The sequence below is a fragment of the Sorex fumeus genome, unplaced genomic scaffold (genome assembly GCF_029834395.1).
Source record: "Sorex fumeus unplaced genomic scaffold, SorFum_2.1 ptg000036l, whole genome shotgun sequence".
Classification (NCBI taxonomy): domain Eukaryota; kingdom Metazoa; phylum Chordata; class Mammalia; order Eulipotyphla; family Soricidae; genus Sorex; species Sorex fumeus.
The window spans coordinates 15,025,934-15,048,900 of NW_026606093.1; the positions used below are offsets into that span (position 1 = coordinate 15,025,934).

General features: G+C 39.9%; 1 protein-coding gene across 1 annotated transcript in view; it reads right to left on the reverse strand.

Annotated features, from left to right (window-relative positions):
• Positions 1-22,967, reverse strand: part of LOC130027139 (myosin-13) — a 95,630-nt gene that overhangs the window by 56,279 nt on the left and 16,384 nt on the right. Inside the window, exons 7-14 of the mRNA XM_056117779.1 lie at positions 21,590-21,653; positions 21,401-21,499; positions 13,471-13,574; positions 9,668-9,806; positions 6,371-6,489; positions 5,553-5,702; positions 4,410-4,580; positions 2,116-2,425 (exon numbers count right to left, since the gene is read on the reverse strand). Coding sequence (XP_055973754.1) covers positions 2,116-2,425; positions 4,410-4,580; positions 5,553-5,702; positions 6,371-6,489; positions 9,668-9,806; positions 13,471-13,574; positions 21,401-21,499; positions 21,590-21,653 — 1,156 coding nt within the window. The remainder of the gene's footprint in view (positions 1-2,115; positions 2,426-4,409; positions 4,581-5,552; positions 5,703-6,370; positions 6,490-9,667; positions 9,807-13,470; positions 13,575-21,400; positions 21,500-21,589; positions 21,654-22,967) is intronic.

Below are 22,967 nucleotides of genomic sequence, written 5' to 3' on the forward strand. Positions count from 1 at the left end.
ATACATATATTATGGTACATAATTTTTCAAATAAAATATTAATTTGATTATTTTTATTACTTAAAACTCTATAATATTTAAGTATTATTTTGACAATTATTCAAAATATGTATGTGGTTCAGGATCATTGTCACTGTCCTCCCATTGTTCATCAATTTGCTCAAGCAGGCCCAGTAACATTGTGAGACTTGTTGTTACTGTGTTTGGCATATCAATTACGTCACGGGTTGCCAGGCTTTGCCATGCGGGAGAGATACTCTCAGTAGCTTGCTGGGCTCTCCAAGAGGGGTGGAGGAATCGAACACAGGTTGGCCATGTCCATGTCAGCTGCATGCAAGGAAAATGCCCTACCCACTGTGCTATTGCTCCAGCCCATGGTACAGGATAATATTTTGAAAATAGTTGGAAAGTTCCTCAAAAATTAAACATTGAGTCACCATAAAGTCAGCAATTTCCTTGCTGGAAACTGGTGACATCTGTCCACACAGAAACCTGTAAAGAAATCTGCATAGCAGTATTATTCACTATATAAATAGATCTATAAGCATATGTAAAGTGAAAACAGCCAAAATGTCATTAAATAATGACAAGAGGGACAAAGTGTGTCAAATTTATACAATGGAATATTACTCTTCTATAAACTACAACTATAAACTACAGGTTACTGAATGTAAACTGCCCACATGGCAGAGTCTGGCAAACTCCCCGTGGCGTACCCAATATGCCAAATACCAGTAACAATGATGGGTCTCATTCTCCTAACCCTGAATGAGCTTTTATCTCAGGGCTAGAATGAAGGAGACGTTACTGGGGCCTGCTCGAGGCAATCGATGAACAACAGGATGGTCGTGATCGTCGTGATAAACTACAACTATTACTCTTCTATAAACTATAAACTGCTCTTCTATAAATACTACAATATGGAGAAACCTGGAAAATGGTATGCTAATAAGAGAAATCAGGCATAAAACATCATGGTCACGGTCCTCCCGTTGTTCATCAATTTGCTTGACCGGGCCCAGTAACGTCTCCATCATGAGACTTGTTGTTACTGTGTTGGCATATCGAATACATCACGGGTAGCTTGCCAGGCTCTGCCGTGCGGCAAGATACTCTCGGTAGCTTGCCGGGCTCTCCGAGAGGGGCGGAGGAATGGAACTCGGGTCGGCCATGTTGGCTGCTTGTAAGGCAAACGCCCTACCGCTGTGCTATGGCTCCAGCCCAGGCATAAATCATAGTATATATAATTACTTAATAGATCTGAAATATAAATAGCACAACTGATTCTACTTATATAAAATGTTCAGAATAGGGATGATCATAAAGGTAGAACATAGATTCTTAACTGCCAGGGACTGTGAAGGGGAAATAGGAAGAACTGACACTGTGTAGGAGTGCTGAGAATGTTCTCCAGTTTGATAGTGGTGATAGTAATGCAGCTCTGAAAAGAACTAAAATGTTTAAGGGTGAATTTTGTGGAAAATTCATCATATATAAATTAGAAAATAATAGTGTGCACTGAAAGGTTATGCCTCCTTCTATAGTAGTATTTGGCGGGGGTGGGGGGGTTGGGGTCAAATCTTGCAGTCATTTAAGCTTCCTTCTGTTTCCATTCTAATGGAGTCACTTCTATCTGTGTCCAGGGTGCCAGGGATCAACTGAGGTTGCTGCAAGGGAGTCAGTCACCTTAACCCTTGTACTATGTCTCTGGCCTAGAAGTCCCAGAAGTCAGTTTTTTTTTTTTTTTTTTTTGCTTTTTGAGTCACATACAGAGAAGCACAGGGGTTACTCCTTGTTCTGCACTCAGGAATTACCCCTGGCGGTGCTCAGGGGACCATATGGGATGCTGGGAATCGAACCTGTGTCAGCCATGTTGGCTGCGTGCAAAGCAAACGCCCTACCCACTGTGCTATCGCTCCAGCCCCAGAAGTCAGTTTTTTAATGAAGAGAAATATAAAGAGAATGAAATGAATATTCACTTCAAAATGAAGATCAAAGACAAGAAAATCAATCAGTCTCAAGCTGAAGCACATGCTTGATTATAATGCTTTTCATGAGCAGTTTGGGATTGTCATTAATTACATAAGCCTTTCATGATAGACAGGTGGACTTTACCTGCTTCTGCACCAGCATAGTTGGAAAAAAGGAAGGACAGAAGCTTCAGTGAAGATTTCTGGTACAACCCAACAACAGTTTCATTCAAGGGGTCCTTGTTCTTGTCCAGCCAGCCAGTAATATTGTAGTCCACTGTGCCAGCATAGTGCACCAGAGAAAAGTGGGCCTCAGCCTTGCCCTTAACAACCTTGGGCTTCTGGAAGTTGTTGGACTTTCCCAGGTGCTGGTCATACAGCTTGTTCTTAAAGGACGTGTCCGTGGCCTTGGGGAACATGCACTCCTCTTCCAGGATGGAGAAGATGCCCATTGGCTGGAAGTAGTACATATTTAGCTTCAGCATTTAATAGTAAGTTTCAATGACACCACTGTATTACAACCTTTCTGGAGCCATTACAGTCATACTAGAAACACTGAAATATAAGAACTGTGAGGGAAAGGTTCTTGGACTGATTGGTATAGTGACAGACTAGTACTAGACATATATTTTATGCTTGTCACTATCACTATAACTATTCTCCCGTTGTTCATCGATTTGCTCGAGCGGGCCCAGTAACGTCTCCATCATGAGACTTCAAGTTACTATGTTTGGCATATTGAATATGTCACGGGGAGCTTGCCAGGCCCTGCCGTGCGGGCGAGATACTCTCAGTAGCTTGCCAGGGTCTCTGAGAGGGGCAGAGGAATCGAACTCGGGTCGGCCATGTTGGCTGCGTGCAAGGCAAACACCCTAACGCTGTGCTATAGCTCCAGCCCTATTTTATGTTTAATATTTGTTTTACAAAATAACCTGGAATGAACATATGAATATGTAATGGTAGCTCCCCGTTATCTTAGATTTATATAACATAAATTTTCACCGAGGCCCAGCCAAGGCCATGCTGAGACCACTCTCCACACACTTGGATGAGCCTCACGCATAAAAGAACTGACAGAGGAACCCAGGTGTGTGGGACCCGGGGCTGAGATCTCCAAGCCTGCACAGTTTGGGACTGGACCTGCCAGTAACTAGACAGTTACACCCACCAACTGCCGTGTAACTCCAACAACGGCCAGGATCCAGAGATCATCACACTCAGCTCCTGGGAGAGAACAAGGCAGAGTCTCCTACCCTATGCCTGACTGTCTCCACCAGGGCCCAACAGCTGAACACCACCGAGGCCCAGCCAAGGCCATGCTGAGACCACTCTCCACACACTTGGATGAGCCTCACGCATAAAAGAACTGACAGAGGAACCCAGGTGTGTGGGACCCGGGGCTGAGATCTCCAAGCCTGCACAGTTTGGGACTGGACCTGCCAGTAACTAGACAGTTACACCCACCAACTGCCGTGTAACTCCAACAACGGCCAGGATCCAGAGATTATCACACTCAGCTCCCGGAAGCGCGCGGCCTCTTATCATCTCATTCCTAATTTGGTCAAACTGGCAGGCTACCAAATGTAACATGCCCACACGGCAGAGTCTGGCAAACTCCCCGTGGTATACCCAATATGCCAAATACCAGTAACAATGATGGGTCTCATTCTCCTAACCCTGAAAAAGCCTTGAATATGGCACTTTTAAAAAAAAAATCTCAGGGCTAGGACGAAGAAGACGTTACTGGCACCTGCTCGAGGCAATCGACGAACAACAGGGTGGTCGTGATCGTGAAATTTTCATGTGACTATAAAGTAATATGAACATTTTTAACAATATATGGGTTTCTGAACAATAACTTCAGAAAATTGTATTTATTTCAACATGATTGGTACTCAGAATGCCATGGAAATTCCTTTTTAAAAGTTACTGTTGGGGTCAGAACAACAGTATAGCAGGTAGGGTGCTAACCTTACATACAGTTCACCCAGGTTCTACCCCTGGTATGATATATGGTTGTCCAAGGTTTCCAGGACAGAGGCAGCAGTAGGCCTTGAGTATCACTGAATTTAGCCCACCTTCCCCAAAAAGTTACTGTTATCTGCTGTTTCCATATTAACGTTTTTCAAGAAACCCACTGCCTCTTTGTTCTTGCCTTTGTAGCTATGTATAAATGCTGACAATTCTGGGGTTTCAATTAACTATACAATGATACTGGATCTTAAACACCCATTTTATACTTAGATATCAGAGCATAGGATGTTATCTAAATATTTTCTATGTATCACAAGGGAATTCAGTTATTTGAAGGCTCACAGCTTTGGGTGGTAGGGTGAAAGACACAACCCTGCTTTTCTACTGTTGGAAATAAACATTATAACAAATAGGAGATAGTCCCAACTGAGGAGGAGCTCATTTTGGAGAAAAGCTTTTCTCTACCTTCTCAATGAGCTCAATGCAGGCAGCCAGGTCCATGCCAAAGTCAATGAACTCCCACTCGATGCCTTCCTTCTTGTACTCCTCCTGCTCCAGCACGAACATGTGGTGGTTGAAAAACTGTTGCAGTTTCTCGTTGGTAAAGTTGATGCACAGCTGCTCCAGGCTGTTGAACTGAATGTTTCAAATACCAAAGTGTTTTAAGAACTCTGTAGGGATTCAGACAGCTGCTGACATGTAAACTCATGCATTGACTCAGCTTTACAGATTCATGACTGAATTTCAGAAGAAATGCAAGCAAAACTGCTAAAATTTATAGGAATATTAGTTTCTGGTTGAAAACTCTGGGGCACCCCTGGTGAGGGGACAGACTGGCTTCCTGCCCTGTTGAAGCCTGGCACCCGCACCCACATCCTACAGCTGTTGCCATGCCAATGGCTCAGTTCCACCGCGTCTTGACTAATCTTTGTAGAGACATCAAGCCATTGAAAATTCCAGGTACATCTGTTTTGAGGCTGAGAACTCTGGGATATTCTCGGAGTCGAGGTGGGCAGTCTCCCCTCACTCCCTGTACTTCTAGAAGCCCTGGAATCCACACCCACATGCCACAGTCATTGTCATGTAAACTTTTAAGGTCAGTTCTACAGATCTAGAGTTTTTGGACCATGAGACCTGCCATGTTCCATATTCAACAATACTGACTTACCACCAAATTAGAAGGGAAAGTAGCACAAAAGTCAAACAACAAGCACAAACAATGAAACAGAAAGCTCAACTAACCACTAACAGCTTAGTAAACCCTCAGGAAAGGACATAATGAACCCATGGTGAGATATAATAATTTTCGCAAATTTTCTTTTACTGTAGTTTTTTTTTGATAACTCCACTGGTCATTTAGTTGTAACAAGAAATATAAAATAAATTATTTAGTGCTTGCTAAGGGTGTAAGGGTGGGGGATGGGTGGGAACATTGGAATATGGTCCAATCTGGTGGTGGGATTGGTGTTGGAATAGTTGATGCTGGTAATAACTGTACTATAAATAGCTTTGTAAACCATGGTGTTTATATAAAAACACGTTAAAAAGAATTCTATAGAGATTCAGTTAACTAAAGAAAAAGTATAAGGGTATTTTAAGATTACTCACATCAAAGATCTCAAAGCCTGCGATGTCCAGGACCCCGATGAAGTACTGCCTGGGCTGCTTGGTGTCCAGTTGCTGGTTGATGCGGGTGACCATCCACAGGAACATCTTCTCATATATGGCTTTGGCCAGAGCACCCACAGAGTTGGTCACCTTGGAGAAATATCATCCATTAAGCTCTCAAATAGATGTTTTTATGGTTGTTTTACATGGAAACAAATGAAGTTTACATCTCAAATGTCAAAAGCAGTTGGAGATTGACAACTTTATATAACCAACTTACTATTAAATATATCTTGAGGTTTTGCCATTGTGTAGTCTTTTCTGTGATAACCATACAATTCATGACTCTACCACTGCCTCATTGAACCAGAGGTAGACATTCTGTTCAAGTTGGCTTAACAATTTGGAATAGAAGTTACTTGTTTTAGGATGAGGATGTTACCGTGTGTGTACATATGCAAATACACACATATATGTATATATAGAGAGAGAGCGAGAAAGAGGGAGAGAGAGAGAGGGAAGAAGCTTTGAGTGCAGTATGAGGGCACAAATGAGGAGAAAGACAGCCCATGAGCCCCAGAGAAGAAGCAGTAGAGAGTCTGACTGGTTCCAAAGGACTCTTCTACTGCTAACTCCAGATCTTTATAGTGCCCATTAAATATTCCTTGATTTTCATTCATTGAGTTAATTTTGAGACAGAGTTCTCCCTTAATTCTGAAGCCCATTCATATGTATTTCTGATAGCTGAAACTGAAATAACAATAAGATTATGTTTATAATAGAAAGAAGTGTCAGCCGAATTAGGAGTGTCTCCATACCTGCTGTACATTTTGTCCTTTAGTTACATATTCATTCCCAACCTTCACCCTTGGACAGCATAGACCTTTCAACATTTCTGCAGAATTTAGACCCATCAAATATCCAGCTTTATCAGCCACTGAGGAGAAAACAGAAATAGTATCTTACAAAAATATAATCTTTTAAACTTTTCACACAGGACCTGCATCTTAGAAATGTTCTCTAAAATTCTATTGGAAGTTTTATGTTCTACTTTATGTACTAATCTTGAACTTGTTCAATGACACCTCAGTTCCATGGTCCAGTTTCTTAGGTCTTCAAGAAGTTTCTATGTCACTTCTAGATGCTATCTTTCTAAACAGATATATTTGACCTACTGATATTTAAGTTGCATTAAAAATACATAGTGGCCAGATAGATGACTCCTGGGTTCAATCATAGGCACTGCACAGACCTCTGAACATCAGGGAACAAACCTCTTGAGCACTACCAGGGTGCCACCCCCCAAAAAAAATCAACAGCAAAACCAAGCAAAAAATAATAGTTGTACCATTAGGAAAATGAAAATTAGTGAGTTGTCACACTCCTGAAAATATTAAATCTTAAAAAGATTAGAAAAGATTAAAGATTTAAAAAGATCAGAAATATCTTAACATCTTAAAAAGATTAAAACATCCTTAAAATATTGGAAACAAGATTAGAAACAATTGGAAAAAAATTAGAAACAAGATTAGAAATAAGTGTTGTCAAGAATGTGAAGAAAGAAAAAAAAACCTACAAAAAGAAATAACAACAACTGTACTCAATTGGGGAGTCTGATCAATGGTTAAAAGTTTGCCACAAATGTGTGGCAAAGGTCTGATCAATGGTTAAAAGTTTGCCACAAGTGTGTGTGTGTGTGTGTGTGTGTGTGTGTGTGTGTGCGCGCGTGTGGCTGGGGGAAGGGCTGTTAGGATAGAGGAGGGAACAGTATGAAAATAATAGTAAAAAATTATACTCTGGATAAGTAGATAGAAAGATATACATGATAGCCTTTCAGTACTTGTATTGTAAACCTTATTGCCCAAAAGGAGAGACAGGAAAAGAGAGAGAGACAGACAGAGAGATACAGAGGGAACAGTAAGGTGCCTGCTATAGAGGAGGTGGGTGGATGGGAGGGAAACTGGGGACATTGGTGATGGGAAATGTACACTGGTGAAAGGACAGGTATTGGAACATTATATAAATGAAGCCCGAACACGAACAACTTTGTAACTGTGCATCTCACTGTGATTCAATAAAAAAATAAAAATTTAAAAATATTTAAAAAAAATTTAAAAATACAGAAATGTTTTCCAGGGATATGATTTATAGTCATTTGTGTGAGGAATATGAAAACATCAATAAAAAAGATAGTTTTACCCCATGTTCATAATATCATTATGTTACATATTATTTAAAATAGCCAAAACATGGAATCAACCTGCTTATGCTTATCTATCAACAGATGACTGGATGAAGAATATATGGTGTGTGCTCAATGAAATATGAAACATGACTTTTCCATTAAGAAAATGATAGAATCAGACACTTTCGGACAAAACATAGCTAAAGTAAAAATAAAAACTGGCAAAAATACCCCAGCAAAATTAAATTAACTGGTGATTATCAGAGGAAAGGAGTGGGCGATAAATGGATGATGGGATAGCACTGAAACTTAGGTGGCAGGTGGAGGGAACTCTACACACGTGTAGAGAAGTTCATTCATACCCATGAAATTTTATCATATGAAAACTAAATAAAATTTACTAAACTAAATTAGTGTAGAAAAGTGTAGCTCTATATTAATATTGGATTCCAATAATACAATAAAAATGTATAATTAGAAGGGGCACTATTTGGACAATTAGTAACATCTTTGTTACTAATTTAGTTGTGGTTGGCAATTTCTGACCAAACATTTTTTTTACCAAAATACAAATATTTCCTCTGTGTAACTAATTGCCTCTAAGATGATTTAACAGTGAAAGAGGAAAGAATGATTAACAGTTTAATTTTGTTTCCCCAGTGATGAAACAAGAAACCAACTTTTCGTAAACACAATTGTTAATACTTTTATCATAGTAGTATGCACTCTTTTTATATTCTGATTATATTTTACAGTAAGGTTGGCTATTTAAAAATACAAAAAATTGTACAAAAGTATAAAATTATTTTGACGAAGGTGCTTGTGGTGCATCTGCCCACAATCCTGTTAAGAGTTTCCTAATTTATACAAGAGATTATGCTAATAGCTAAGAGATGCACACTACCTCTGACCATTTTTGGATATGGTAAAAAAAAAGTTATTGAATGCTGTTAATTTCATTGGGAATTCACTTGACTTCTGGACATAACTGGTGACTTGTTTTGAGCTCCTCAAGAAGGTAGGGAAATACTGCCCTCCAGGAATGATTACCCCTGGGTCGGCACTGTCATCATACCATACTTTTGAATCATACCATACCATACTTTTGAATTAACTGAAGTAGAGAAATTTCAGTTGTTATGAAAAAAATTATGAAAACGAAGAGAGATTATCTGGAATAAACCTTTGAGGTTTAAATAAAACAAATCTTTATGAACAGTGATAATGGTAGTCACAATTACTGACTTTAATTCATGGGTCTATGTTCTTGTCATTTAGGGGTCAGAACATACTGCTTCATAAAGTATGGGTAATGTTATCAAAAGGCAGAAACATTAGGGAATTAACCAGTCTCTTAACAAATTTATAATGGTGAGGTATAAGAGAGTAGCTGATGGTTGGTTATTTATTAATTTAAATAATACTTTTGCTGGGCTCTCCGAGAGGGGCGGAGGAATCGAACTCTGGCCGGCCCGGCCAGCCGCGTGCAAGGCAAACGCCCTACCACTATGCTATCGTTCCAGTACTTTTATTTTTCTTTAAATATTTGTTATTACAAGACTCATAGGTCAGGTGAATAAATTACCACAATCTATATAGAATGAGTTTTTGACAACCCAATATCTGTTTATACAATTTGGTACTTTGTAGTTGGATCACACCTGGTAGCACTCAGGGTTACTATGGTTCTGTACTCATGAGGAACTCTTGTTGGTGCTCAGGAGGATCATTTGCAGAGCTGGAGATTGAATAGGAGTAGATGACCAGTGTTCAAGACAATAACCTTTATCCTGTACTATCTCTCCAATCCCTTTATTCAGTTTCTTTATAACAGTTTATCAGATGAACAAAAATTTCATCTCAGGTTGTTGAATCCACATTCCAATAAAGTGGAGATTAATTTACCAGTTCCCTCCCCAGATACAGTTACCTTCAGTGCCATCTGGCTCTGCCTGCTCCTCACGCTGCTTCTGCTTGAACTTCATGTTCCCATAATGCATCACAGCCCCTGTGAGCTTATAGATCCCAACTTTCTCCTCGGAGCTGAAGCCCAGGATGTCAATGGCATTCTGAGAATTAAATATATATATATAAATAATACAACTACCATCTTAGTAGTCCTACCAACTTTAAAGATTTTCAAAGACAGAGGGGATTTTGGTTGTTTTTTTTGTAATTTTTTTTCCTAGACGACAGCACTCATTTTGTAAAGCCCACGATATAGCATTTGCCTCAGTAAATGTTTAGCAGACATGGTAATTTAAGCATAAAAATGTTCCTTTATTTTAACAAATTTGTGAATGTGAGGAGATTGTGGGAAAATATAAGCACCCAACTTTCTTACATTCATTAGAATAAACTGTAATAATTTGCCACTGGGCTGGAGCGATAGCACAGCAGGTAGGGCGTTTGCCTTGCACGCAGCCAACATGGCCGACCCGAGTTCGATTCCTCCACCCCTCTCGGAGAGCCCGGCAAGCTGCCGAGAGTATCTCGCCCACACGGCAGAGCCTGGCAAGCTCCCCATGACGTATTCTATATGCCAAACACAGTAAGAACAAAGTCTCCAATGGAGACGTTACTGGGCCCGCTCGAGCAAATCGATGAACAACGGGCGGGCCTTTACTTTATTTTACTTACTTAATTTGCCACTATACATAGATTTGGGTGCTGCTTTCTAGATGAGGATATGAGAAGTTTTGAAGATAGTGTCTAAAAGCTTGAGAAACTTTAATATGTAAATTCCATTGTTCATATTTGAGGCAAGTAGCACCAGAAGATATTAGAACTGGAAAGGATGTCACTAAAGAAACACCAAAGTTTGTTTCCTTTTTAGGAAAATTTTCTAGAAGGGAAGGAAACTTTTGTTGAACCCCTTTGTGTGCTAGCCATAGATGGCTAGCACAAGCTATCATTCTTATTTGGCAGAAGCTATCATTCTTATTCTATTTCATTAATTCTCATTGAGAACCTGTATGTGTACAAATTTCCCCAAATTATCAGGGGAACAATAAAGGGTGTCATTATATAAGTAATCATCCCAAATCTTTCAGGAAATGAGACTGGAATTATATTTAGGGTTTGGTCTCTTAAAGTCAGCAGGTGCTGGTTAATTTCATAACTACTTTGCTCATCTCCTATTATAATGGTTTCAGTGAGAAAATACTTCTCTAGGCCCAAATGTTGATTTAACAGATATTGCAGCCTTAGCACAAGAAATGTCCACTGATGGGGCTGAAACTTGTCTGCACATCTAGAGCTGATATGACAGAACCAGTAGGTCAGTGTCAGCTGAACAGTTATTCAAGAATGAAATGCTCTTAAGACAGCATCCCATTATGAAGGAAGAAGAGTTCAGAGGGTATCTGATTCATATACCCTCCTCACCATTATAGGTCTTATTCTAGATGATATATATCGATTTCCTGTGGAGGGATCTGTGCATTAAAAGAAATACTTTCGTGAAACTGAAAGAAACTGAAAGTTCAAGCATCATTGACTTGGAATATTTATGGGAGTTTCTACTGGACCATAATCTATGACCCGAGTCCACCACTCCATGGCAAAGAGGAGTAACAGCAGTCCTTGACAGCAGGGGCTCTAGGGTGGGGGACCTGAGACACATTTTTAGTGACTTTTAAAATTACTTAGGAGTCCTTTCTTAAAACTGGCAGCTTTGAAGATGTCATTAATCTGTACTCAACAGTTGGTAAAGTCTGGGGTCACTTTATTAAAAATATATAATTATTAAGAATTTACTGACATTTGAGAAGGTTTTCTACATTCTTTAAACAATTAGTAGAACCAGAAATGCCACAAAAGAAAGGTCAACAAACATGATTGCCACTCATTGCCTCTTTTGCAAACCACAACATCCAATAGGAGAGCGAGAACAAAAGGGAATGCCCTGCCACAGAGGCAGAGTGGAAGTGGGGGTGGGGGGTGGGAGGGATACTGGGATCCGTGGTGGTGGAAAATGGGCACTGGTGGAGGGATGGGTATTTGATCATTGTATAATTGAAACCCAAGCACAAAATTTTAAGTCTACAACTCTACCTCATGGTGTCTCACTAATAAAAATTAAAAAAAAAAAAACAAAGGTCAAGAAGTTGGACAAAGGAAAAGAGTTTTTAGGTTTGGCTAACATTGTTTTCCACATGCTCACTTGCCTTTTGTGGAAACAGAAGGACTGGATATTAATTATTTGACAATGGCATATTTTAATTCAAAATTAAGGTTTTGGGGTTGGTATATCTGGGTTCAAACACTGAGTGATTTAGAAATTGTGTTTTCAGACAAAGTATACATTTAAATTTTTTGATATCTGCACTTGTATGTTTATTGCAGCACTGTTTACAATAGCCAGAATCTGGAAATTCTGGAATCTGGAAAAAACCTGAGTGCCTGAGAACAGATGACTGGTTAAAAAAACCCTGGTACATATACACAATAGAATACTATGCAGCTGTCAGAAAAGATGAAGTCATGAAATATGCATATAAATGGATTGACATGGAGAGTATCATGCTAAGTGAAATGAGTCAGAAAGAGAGGGACAGACATAGAAGGACTGAACTCATTTGTGGAACATAAAGTAACATAATGGGAGACTAACACCCAAGGATAGTAGAGGTAAGAACCAGGAGGATTGCTCCATGGTTAGAAGCCAGCCTCACATGCTGAGGGAAAAGGCAGTTCAGATAGAGAAGGAACCACCAAGTAGAGGATGCTTGGAGGACTGACTCAGGATGGGAGATGCAAGCTGAAAGTAGAATATAGATTGAAGATGATGGTCACTTAATATCTGTATTGCAAACCATAACACCCAAAAGAAGAGAGAGAGTAAAAGGCAATGTGCCACAGAGACGGAGGCAGGGGGAGGGTGATAGGGTGTGGCTGGTGGGAAGGATACTGGGAATATTGGTGGTGGAGAATGAGCACTGGTGGAGGGATGGGTACTCGATCATTGTATGAGTAAAGCGAAAGTTTGTAAGTCTGTCACTGTACCTCATTGTGATTCATTAAAAAATTTAAAAAAATATTTTTTGTTTGTACATTTGAGAAATTAGAAAGTAGTGGTATCTATCTTATCCCAATGTTTTCACGGAGGCATAATTTACATGCCTTATCCAGCTTCTTAGCACAAAGAAGTGCTCAGCACTACATTTATTTTTCTTGTTATTCTTTCAGTTATCAACCCTGCAACTACTCCTGAAAACTGAAGATTGGTAGTTGTACTAAGGAGTTGGGTATCTATTATGAAGTGGTTGGGAGGTAAAATTACAAGAAGAGGAGTTGGAAATGTAACTTTGCATGGAATGGTGTGCTGAAGCCCTGGCTTTAATTTCTGGAACTTCCCAAAGTAATGACATGGAAAGGCTGCTACTGGGTGTACCTGGTGTTTTTCCCCCCTGAGACATCCATATTAAATGCTCTGTTATGTACTTGAATTTTCTAATTTTTCTTTAAGAAACCCATTGATTACTTTTATATCCTGAAAACTACCAGGCAAAAATTGCTCTATAATACACAAAAAGTCTTAATGGTTAAACACCTGTCTTTCTACTTTGAATATTCTGAAGGAGAGCTGAGTAAAGAGGGTATAAGAATGCATTAAGATAATTCAAAGCTCTTGGGGCTGGTTACTCAGCACCGTTGGGTCCCAGTTTGCCCATTATATCACTAAGGTTCCTTAAAGTGAATAAATAAACTCTATGCTTAAGCAATCCTTACATCAGTCGCTAGCAGTTCTTCACTGTCGTTAATGCTGGCCACCGTGATCTCACCTTGACTCACGAAGACGAAGTCAAAGGGATTGGTTGAAATCAGAAGCATGTCTGTAAAACACGAAGATTCTTTTATTTTTCATACACAATTTACTCTATTTTTCTCCAAATATAATAAAAGACTAAGAAATTGAAATACATTCCCTGCTCATGGATTAGATGAATACACATTGTCAGGATGATCTTTCTACCTAAAATATATAGATTCTATGCAATACCCATTAAAATCCCAAAGATTATCTTTAAAGACCTAGAAGAAAGTAAACTAAAGTTTATATAGATCCATAAAACTCCCTGAATAGCCAAAGAAATACTAAGAAAAAAAATAGAAGATGCAGGGGTGGGGGATTGAATGTTCCAACTCTGAGTTATACTACAAAATTATAATAATCAAAACTAAACATTACTAAACAAATACAAATACACAAAGCTTGATCACTTGATCGCTTGGTCACTTAACATCCCATTACTCATCGATTTGCTCGAGCGGGCACCAGTAATGTCTCCATTTGTCCTTGTCATGTGCTAGTGTAGCCCAATGACATCTGCTCGATATAGGAACACGAAGAGGCTCAAACTGATCATTTAGGGTCTTGATGAAGAAGTCTGACCGTCTCATAAGTGGGCATCTACACAATCTTTTGACGTCCCATGGAATTCAGTCGGTAATGGCTCTAGTCCAGCAGTCATTTTCAAATCGCATTACATGTCCAGCCCATCTGATCTTCGATGCCTTGGCAAATGAGACAGCGTCCCTGATTCTCAACCATCAGTGGGGGTCAGAACTCCGGATTCTTTCTCTCATTTGGCTGAAATGTGATACTGCAAGCATAGCTCTTTAGATTCCTCTTTTGGAGACCTGAATAGTGTTCTCATCCTATTTTGTAGGGCCCAGGTCTCTGAGGAGTATGTTATTGAAAAGATGTGCTCAAAGCTGGAGGTTCTTCATCCTCTTAGCTATTTCTTTGATGCTTTTGAAGGCATTCCAAGCCGCTCTTTTCCTCCTGCACAACTTAGGTGCCAGGTCATTCGTCATGTTGACTTCTTGACCTAGGTATACATAACTATTGCATTCAGAGATGTTTTTTCCATCGAGAGTGAATGGAATGTCAGGAACGAGACGGTTTCTCATAAACATTGTCTTTGTGAAATTCAGCTGTAGTCCAACTTTTCCACACTCATTGCTGAAGTCGACCAGCATCTGTGCCACTTGGCTAATGTTTGGTGTTATGAGAACAATGTCATCAGTGAAGTGGAAGTGTTGTAGTTGCCTATCGTTTATCTTCACTCCCATTCCTTCCTATTCCAGTCGTTGCATGACATTCTCGAGGGTGGCACTGAAGAGTTTTGGTGAAATGGGAACCCCTCTTTTGACATGGATGATCACTTCCTTGTAGACTGGTGAGATCTTGGTAGTGAATTCGTAATACAGCTCACAGAGGATCCTAATGTATAGAGTTTGAACACCTTGTTTGGCTAGGGCTTTGATGACCGCTTTAGTCTCAACAGAATCAAAGGCCTTCTTTTTTCTTTGTTCATTTTTTTAAATAACTTTATTGAATCACCATGAGAGCAGTTACAAAGCTTTTGTACGACTCGATCATACAATGAAACACCAGTGCCTTCACCAGTGTCGATTCTTCACCCCCAAAAAAACCCAGTATACCCCCATCCCACACCCTCCCCCTACCTAAAGGGCAGATGATTTCCACATTACACTCTCTCTACATTCATTACATTCAATATTTTGACAACAGACCTACCATTATTATTTGGGATTTTACCCTAACACTCACATCTGCTGAAAAGGCAACAGTAGACAATTTGTTTTCTATTGCTGGTTATGAATAACATATGATGGCATGTGGCTGCAGTAGTGGCCACACAATTTTGAAATTACAAAATTTTAACAAGTAAATCTGGAGGGATTTCTGCCAAAACCTGCTGGGTCCAGAGATTTGTTCCTGAGTCTCTTGGATCATGGCCTTTAAGCAGCTTGATCAGGAGTCAGAAAGGCCATTCGTGGGTGGCGACTTGGGGTCTCGTTGGGTCAGGGAGGAAAGGGCTTGCTTTACCCCCATTCTGTGAGGCCCCACATGTCTCATCACTGAAGGCCAAACCTGACTATCCAATGGCTTCTGGAAGATGGTGGCCACCAAGCCACCTAGGGGGAGCAGGCAGAGAGACATCACCCTTTCCCCCCTGGAATGTCCCAGCGACAGTAACCTACTATGGGGTCCGGATGCATTTCTGCCTAAAGCTTCTAGGTTCTGAGATTTTTTCTGAGTCTCTGGGATAATGGCCATTAAGCAGCTTGATCAGGAGCCAGAGAGGCCATTCATGGAGAGCGATTCAGGGTCTCATTGGGATGGGGAGGAGAGGGCCGGCTCCACTCCCATACCATGAGGCCCAACCTGTCTTGTCACTGCAGGCCCAAACCTGAATGTCCAATGGCCTCTGGCAGATGGTGGCCACAAAGCCACCAAGGGGGAGCAGGTGGAGAAACAGAACCATTTCTCCCTTGGGTTGGCCCAGCGAGAGTAACCTACTGTGGGGTCCGGACACATTTCTGCCAAGCCTGGGTTCTGAGATTTGTTCTGAGCTTGATTAGGAGCCAAAAAGGCCATTCATATGTGGCAACTTGGAGTCTTGTTGGGATGGGGAGGAAAGGGCCACTCCACCACCATCCTGTGAGACCCCACAGTCTCTTCACTGTGGTCCCAAACCTGACTGTCCAGTGGCCTCTGGAGGATGGCAGCCACGAGGCCACCAGGGGGAACAGGCCAAGACACGAAACCTATTCCCGCCTGGGGTGGCCCAGCACCTATAACCTACTGCAGGGACTGGATTCATTTCTGCCAAAAGCTGTTGGGTTTAGAGATTTGTTTCTGAGTCTCTGGGATCATGGCTATTAAACAGTTTATTTGATCAGGAACCAGAGAGGCCATGCCTCCAATTATATAGCTGAGCCAGAAGTAGTTTGTGGGTGTGTCTCCCACATACCCAACTCTTGGCTGTTTACTTACCTGGTAAACTTAGCCCCAAGTTTTTGGGGTCTGGTCAAAGGCACAGCAGCAATTTTGGGGTATCTGGAAGTCTGAAGGTGCCATCAGGTGCTGATGCATTCACCTCACAGATGCAGATTGACCTACTGGTGGCACCATACCCCCTCAAAGGCCTTTTTTAAATCAATGAACATTAGACAGAGCAGCATCTTGAACTCCTGAGAAGCCTCAATGAGCTTGGTTATCATATGTATATGGTTGACTGTGCTGAATCTTTTTGAGAATCCGGCTTGCTCACATGGTTGTCCTTCATCTAGTGTTCTGCCAATCCTATTCAGGATGACTCGCGTGAACTGCTTGTAGATGGCAGACAACAAACAGATAGGGTGATAGTTGCTAATGTCGTGGATGTCTCCCTTCTTGTACAGTAGTACAGTCCTGCTGGTTTTCCATTGGGACGGAACCTTGCATTCAGACAGGTAGCAAGACAGGTGTGAAGAACTGAGCCAGATTATTGATGAGTACTGACAGCAGGTTCTTCAGGTGTTTGTGTCTGACCTTGTCTGGGCCAGGTGCTGTTCTCTTCTTAACCGATGAAATGGCCTGTTAAATTTCGGAAGGGAGAATGTTTGGAATGACATATCCATCCTGCAGAATTTGGTATGTGGGCAGGTGGACATGGCTATCGAAGAGATACAAGTAGAAGTCATGGATAATCTCCACTGCCCCTCTTGAAGATGTGATAGATTCATCAGGAAGTTGGAGGGCATTCATCTTGGTCTTGTAGTTGGCGAAGGACAGGCGGGCCTTGCAAATGCTTTTCCCGGCTTCTGCTGCATCAGCCAGCACTGTTGCTCTTCTCTCTTTGAGTTCTTCCTTGATCGCTTCTCTGCACTGCTTTGTGAGCTTGGACATTCGCTTGTGATTGTCTGAGGCTTGCACCAAGCCACGTTGGTGAATGAGCCTGAGAGTTTTCAAAGACAGGTGTCTTTTTGTGGCCATCTCTTTCTTGGCGTTCTTTGCACAATCATGAAGGTGCTGAACCAGTCAATCCTCATCAATGTTGTCAATGACGGTATCTTCCCATGTTGCCGCAATAATGCCAAAGAGCTCCCAGTTGGTGGTCGTTTTGGGAGTTTTCGTCTTAAACTTTGCAGCCCTTTCTCCCCATTCCATGAAGTAGAATTTTTCACGGAGACAGTGGTCCAATCCCATTTGGAATTTTGGGACAACAGTGAATTGGTCAGGCAAAATCGTTGGTTGAATATGATGTGGTCAATTTCATTGTGGAACTGTCCACCTGGAGACTCCCGTGTCCAACGTTTAGATTCAGCTTTCTGGGATTGTGAGTTACCATGGATGGTCTTGGTCGACACGATGAACTCAGACAGTCTCTCACCATGTTCGTTCCATTCTAGACCATGGGTCCCGATTTGGAGTTCTTCAACTGATCTTCTCGGTCCTATCTTGGCATTAAAATCACCGACAATGATCCTGTAGAATGTGGTCTTCTTTATAGAACTTCTCCAGCTCCATGTAGAACTTCTCAGTTTCTCCTTCATTGTATTTGGATGTTGGTGCATAGATGACGAAGTTAGAAATCAATGGATCATAATTGAGCTTGTTCTCAATTCTTAATGGAAGTGACTTAACCCCCCAGAATTTTAGATAGTCAATCTAAAACAAAGGAGTTAGTATATGAAGTGGAGCAACAATTATTTCTGTAAAAATGATGAATAAATAAAATTTCTTCAACATTGGTGCTGGGGAAACTGGCACCCACCCGTGAAAAGATGAAATTAGAACTTTATTTTACACCATTCATAAAAGTAAATGGAAACTTGAATAAGACCTCAAAACTAGACCTGAATCTATAAAAATACATTGAAGAAAATATCAGCAAATCTCTCCAGAAACTGAGAGGTATTTTCAATGAGATGGTCATAGAGACAAAGGAAACAATGACCAAAAGATTTGCACATAATAACCAGATAAAGAGTTAATATCCAAAATCTATAAAAGACTCACAAAGCTCAGCAACAAAAATCAAAGGTCCCCATTCACAAATTGGGGAGAGGTAATGAACCGACACATTTCCAAAAGAAGATAGTCAATACTCATAAGAAAAATTGCTATTTGCCACCCATGATTAGGAAAATTCAAATAAAAAATTTTAACATTGTAATATCATTTCACACTAGAGAGAATGGAATATATCAAATTTTTAAAAACAGTGTTGGTGGGCTATGTTGAGAAATGAAGGCCCATGAACTATTGATGGGGATGTAACCAGGCTCAAGTTCTATGAAAAACAATAAGAAAATTTCTCAAAAAAGAGGAATAGAATTTCAATATGATCCAGTGAAACAAATTTTTGGCATATACCCTCCAAACACACCAATATTTTGTCACAGTATTTGGAACAATAGCTAAACAGAACAACTGAAATGCCTGACTAAGGATTTTTCATTTCATTTCATCATCCTGTTATTCGTCGATTGCCTCGAGCAGGCCCCAGTAACGTCTCTTTCATCCTAGCCCTGAGATTATATTCAAGGCTATTTAGGAGAATGAGACCCATCATTGTTACTGGTATCTGGCATATTTGGTACGCCACGGGGAGTTTGCCAGACTCTGCCCTGTGGGCAGGCTACATTTGATAGCCTGCAAGTTTGTCCAAAGTAGTAAAGAGACAATAAGATGTCATAAAAAAAGGTTCTGATAAGATGTCTGATAAGATGATAAGATGACTAAGGATTAATGGAGTAAAAAGTTTTAACATACATATGATAATAGGCAGCTCAAATAAAGGACAAAATCATTTAATCTTTTACAACACTGATGCAACTAGATATCATACTGAATGAAGTCATTCAGAAAGAAAGTGATAGATTCAACATGTAATACTAAAAGATAGCAATAATTCATTGCTGGTGGGAATGCTCACTAGTTCAGCTTTTTTGGAAAACAATATAGACATTTCTCACAAAACTAAAAATTGAGCTCCCATTTGACCTAGCAATACCACTTCTGGGAATATACTCTGGGGATCCAAAAACACACAGCAGAAAATCCACCAACATTCCTATGTTCATTGCAGCACTACTCACAAAAGCCAGAGTCTGGAAATAACCTGAGTGCCAGAGAATAGATGACTGGTTAAAGAAGCCACAGTACGTCTATACAATGGAATACTACACAGTTATTAGGAAAAATGAAGTAATGAAATTTGCCTATAAATGGATGAACTTGGAGAGTATCATGCTAAGTGAAATGAGTCAGAAGGAGAGGGGCAGATATAGAATGACTTCATTCATTTATGGAATATAAAAAAATAATATTAAACTAATATCCAAGGTTAGGGAAAATAGGCCAGGAGGACTGTCAATGATTGGAAGTTACAAGGATGAGTGTGTGTGTGAGAGAGGTAAGTGGAATGTAGTTAAAATAGAGGAGGGTTCATTATGACAACATTGGTTGGAAATGATCAATCTGAACAAGAACCGAGTGGAAAAAGTAGGTAAAGGGATATACATGATAACCTTTCAGCATCTGTATTGCAAACCATAATGCATAAAATGAGAAAGAGAAAGAGAACAAGAGAGAGAGATGAGAGCTGCCCGCCCTGAGGCAGGTTGGAGTGGGGGCTGGCTTGAGGGTATGGAAGGGAAATGGGTGACATTGGTGCTGGGAAATTACACTGGTGAAGGGATGGATGTTGGAACATCATATGACTGAACCCAATCATAAATAGCTTTGTAATGCTCTATCTTACAGTGATTCAATAAAATAAAAAAATGAATAAAATATTTTTAAAAGATAAGGAGAAGTATAGGAAAAAAGCAAAATTGATCCACAATGGGAGAATTGATACACAGACCTGTGCTGGGGGCGAGATAGGAAGGGGCTTTGGGATTCTTTGGGAAGGGAGGTGGGTACACTGGTGACGGGTGTGGTGTTGCATTAATCTACATGATAAGCCATCATTAACAGTATTGTAAATCACAGTACCTCAATCAATTAAAAATTTAAAAGAAATAAAGGCATCACCACACAAAGGGCTGGTGAAACAGCATAGTGGGTAAGGTGTTTGACTTGCACATGGCCGACCTGGGTTCGATTCTTCTGCCCCCTCGGAGAGCCTGGCAAGCTACTGAGAGTATTCTGCCCACACAGCAAAGCCTGGCAAGGTACCTGTGACATATTCTATATGTCAAAAACAGTAACAACAAGTATCACAATGGAGATGTTACTGATGCCTGCTGGAGCAAATCGATGAACAACAGGAGGACAGTGCTACAGTGCTATCACCACACAAAAAGAAATTCTGAAAAAATTATAAGTTGGCCTTTGATCAGTTCAGGAAGTTAGATTTAAATCATGGCTCCCTTAAGGCTGATATATCGAGGAACCAACAACAAAATGAAATGTGTGATGATTGGCTAGACTCACCACTTACATAAAATTCCTTTTTCTCTTCTGAGTGTCTTATTGGCCAGTGGTGTTTTTCTTCCCACCCTAATCTCTATAATAACCAAATATCATAAAAGTATATTTTGTATCTAAATCATTTTGTTAAAATAATGCATGTTTTACTGACTATAAAGGAATACATTGTGGTTTGAAATGTAAGAAGACACATAAAATTATTTCTTCCCAGTTTTATACCAATAGGAAACTTCTATCAATAGATCTAATTTCCTAACATATTTGTTCTAAGGATTTAGTCCTAAAATTCTGTTTATTATGTGATCTTGCTTCAGTTACAAAATCTGTATTAACAAATTCTGCATGTTAGTTGTATTCATTAAAATAAATAAATATTTTTGAATTATTACTTTAAAAGATGACAACAATCTCCTAAGAACTTACCAATTAGTTCTGGTTTCTTATTTGACATGATTTGGTAAAAAATATGATAGCTTCTCTCACTGGATAACTGAAAGGTGACTCTGGATTTTTCCAAGAGATCTAAGGTAGCAAAAAAATTAAGGTGGTTTTAGGTTCTTGGGGAAACTCTCTGTGGCCATAGCTATAGTATCAGACAGTGGTTGGACTCACAAGTTTCAATGTCCGCTGATGCAAGTTTTCCTGTGGCTCCAAAATGAATTCGAATAAACTTCCCCTGTCCAATGGCATATTGAAAAAAATTACTTCATTATGAGGAACTGTGGCTGACCTCTGCTAAGTTCAGCCACGTTAAGGTGAAAACTGTATAGAGACAGGCAGGAAGTGATACCAGAAGTGTGAATTTTCCCCCTCTTTACCTATCATTAAATCTTCAAGATGAGATAGCTAAAATGTGGATCTTCCAACAGTGTTTGTCTATAGAGCAGGGGGTGCAAATTCTCTTTCTTGGACCATCCTCATTCCTGATTATCTCTCTGAGTTTTATCCTGCGCTAGCATAATTTTATTTATACTTTGGGTGAATCTCTTAAGTGGTGCTCAGGAGGTACAGAAGCCAGCCTGCAATTCTTGACCAATCAGGCCATTATTTCAATGCAGTGGTCAAAGTACTATACTGCCTGGGCACTATAGTATTGGTGATTGCCCAGATCACCCTGGTAGTGTGAGGGGTCTCAGGGTTTAATCCAGCAGTGCTCAGGAGACTGTCTAGGTACAAGGAATAGACTAGATATATGTCTAACCCCTGCTTTATTTTAATTATTGTGGCTTACGTGACATATTTACAAAAATGTTTTTATAAACAGTTACTCCATTTCATCATCACCAAAGTGCTTAAGATCTGACACCAATTTTTTATGTTACTTTATGTTACCTCATCACCCCATCTCCCCTTACCTGCCTTCTTGGTAATTTAAGTGTTGTATTCCAGGGTCAAGGACTTATTATTGTTGATATGGTTCTTTCTCTCTTTGTTTCTCTATATGTTACAGATGGGTTGGTTCATCCAGGTTTTGCCCTTCTCTCTCTAATTTATTTTGCTTAGCACGATACACTCCAAATCTAAGTCAAAGAGAACTGGGAGCTTCCATCTTTTCTTATAGCTGTGTAATATTCTATACCTGTATCATTTTGCTTTCCATAACACCTTTTAATTAATATTATAATGAAGGTATTTTGTTTTTTCTCTTACCTCTGGTATTATATATAATCTTTCTTGCATCTGTTTCCCTTGCTTATCTAGGTAACCCTAACTTCGGAGATTCAAGCAGAATCCCTGTACCATCCATTCATCTTCATCCCACAGATACTCAAAGTTTAAACTTTTTTCCTTTATGTAGAAGAAAAAGTTGAAATTTTGTGTCAGTGAATGTGTGTGTAGTATGTGTACTTTCTTCTCATACGATTATTTTAGGGCAAATATGGCTTTTTTGTTTTCCTACATATTCTGGACTGTGGTTAGTGAATGATACTCTATATTTTTTGAATGAAGCTTAAGAGAGTTAGTGAAGGGTCAGTGAAGTTATATTTAA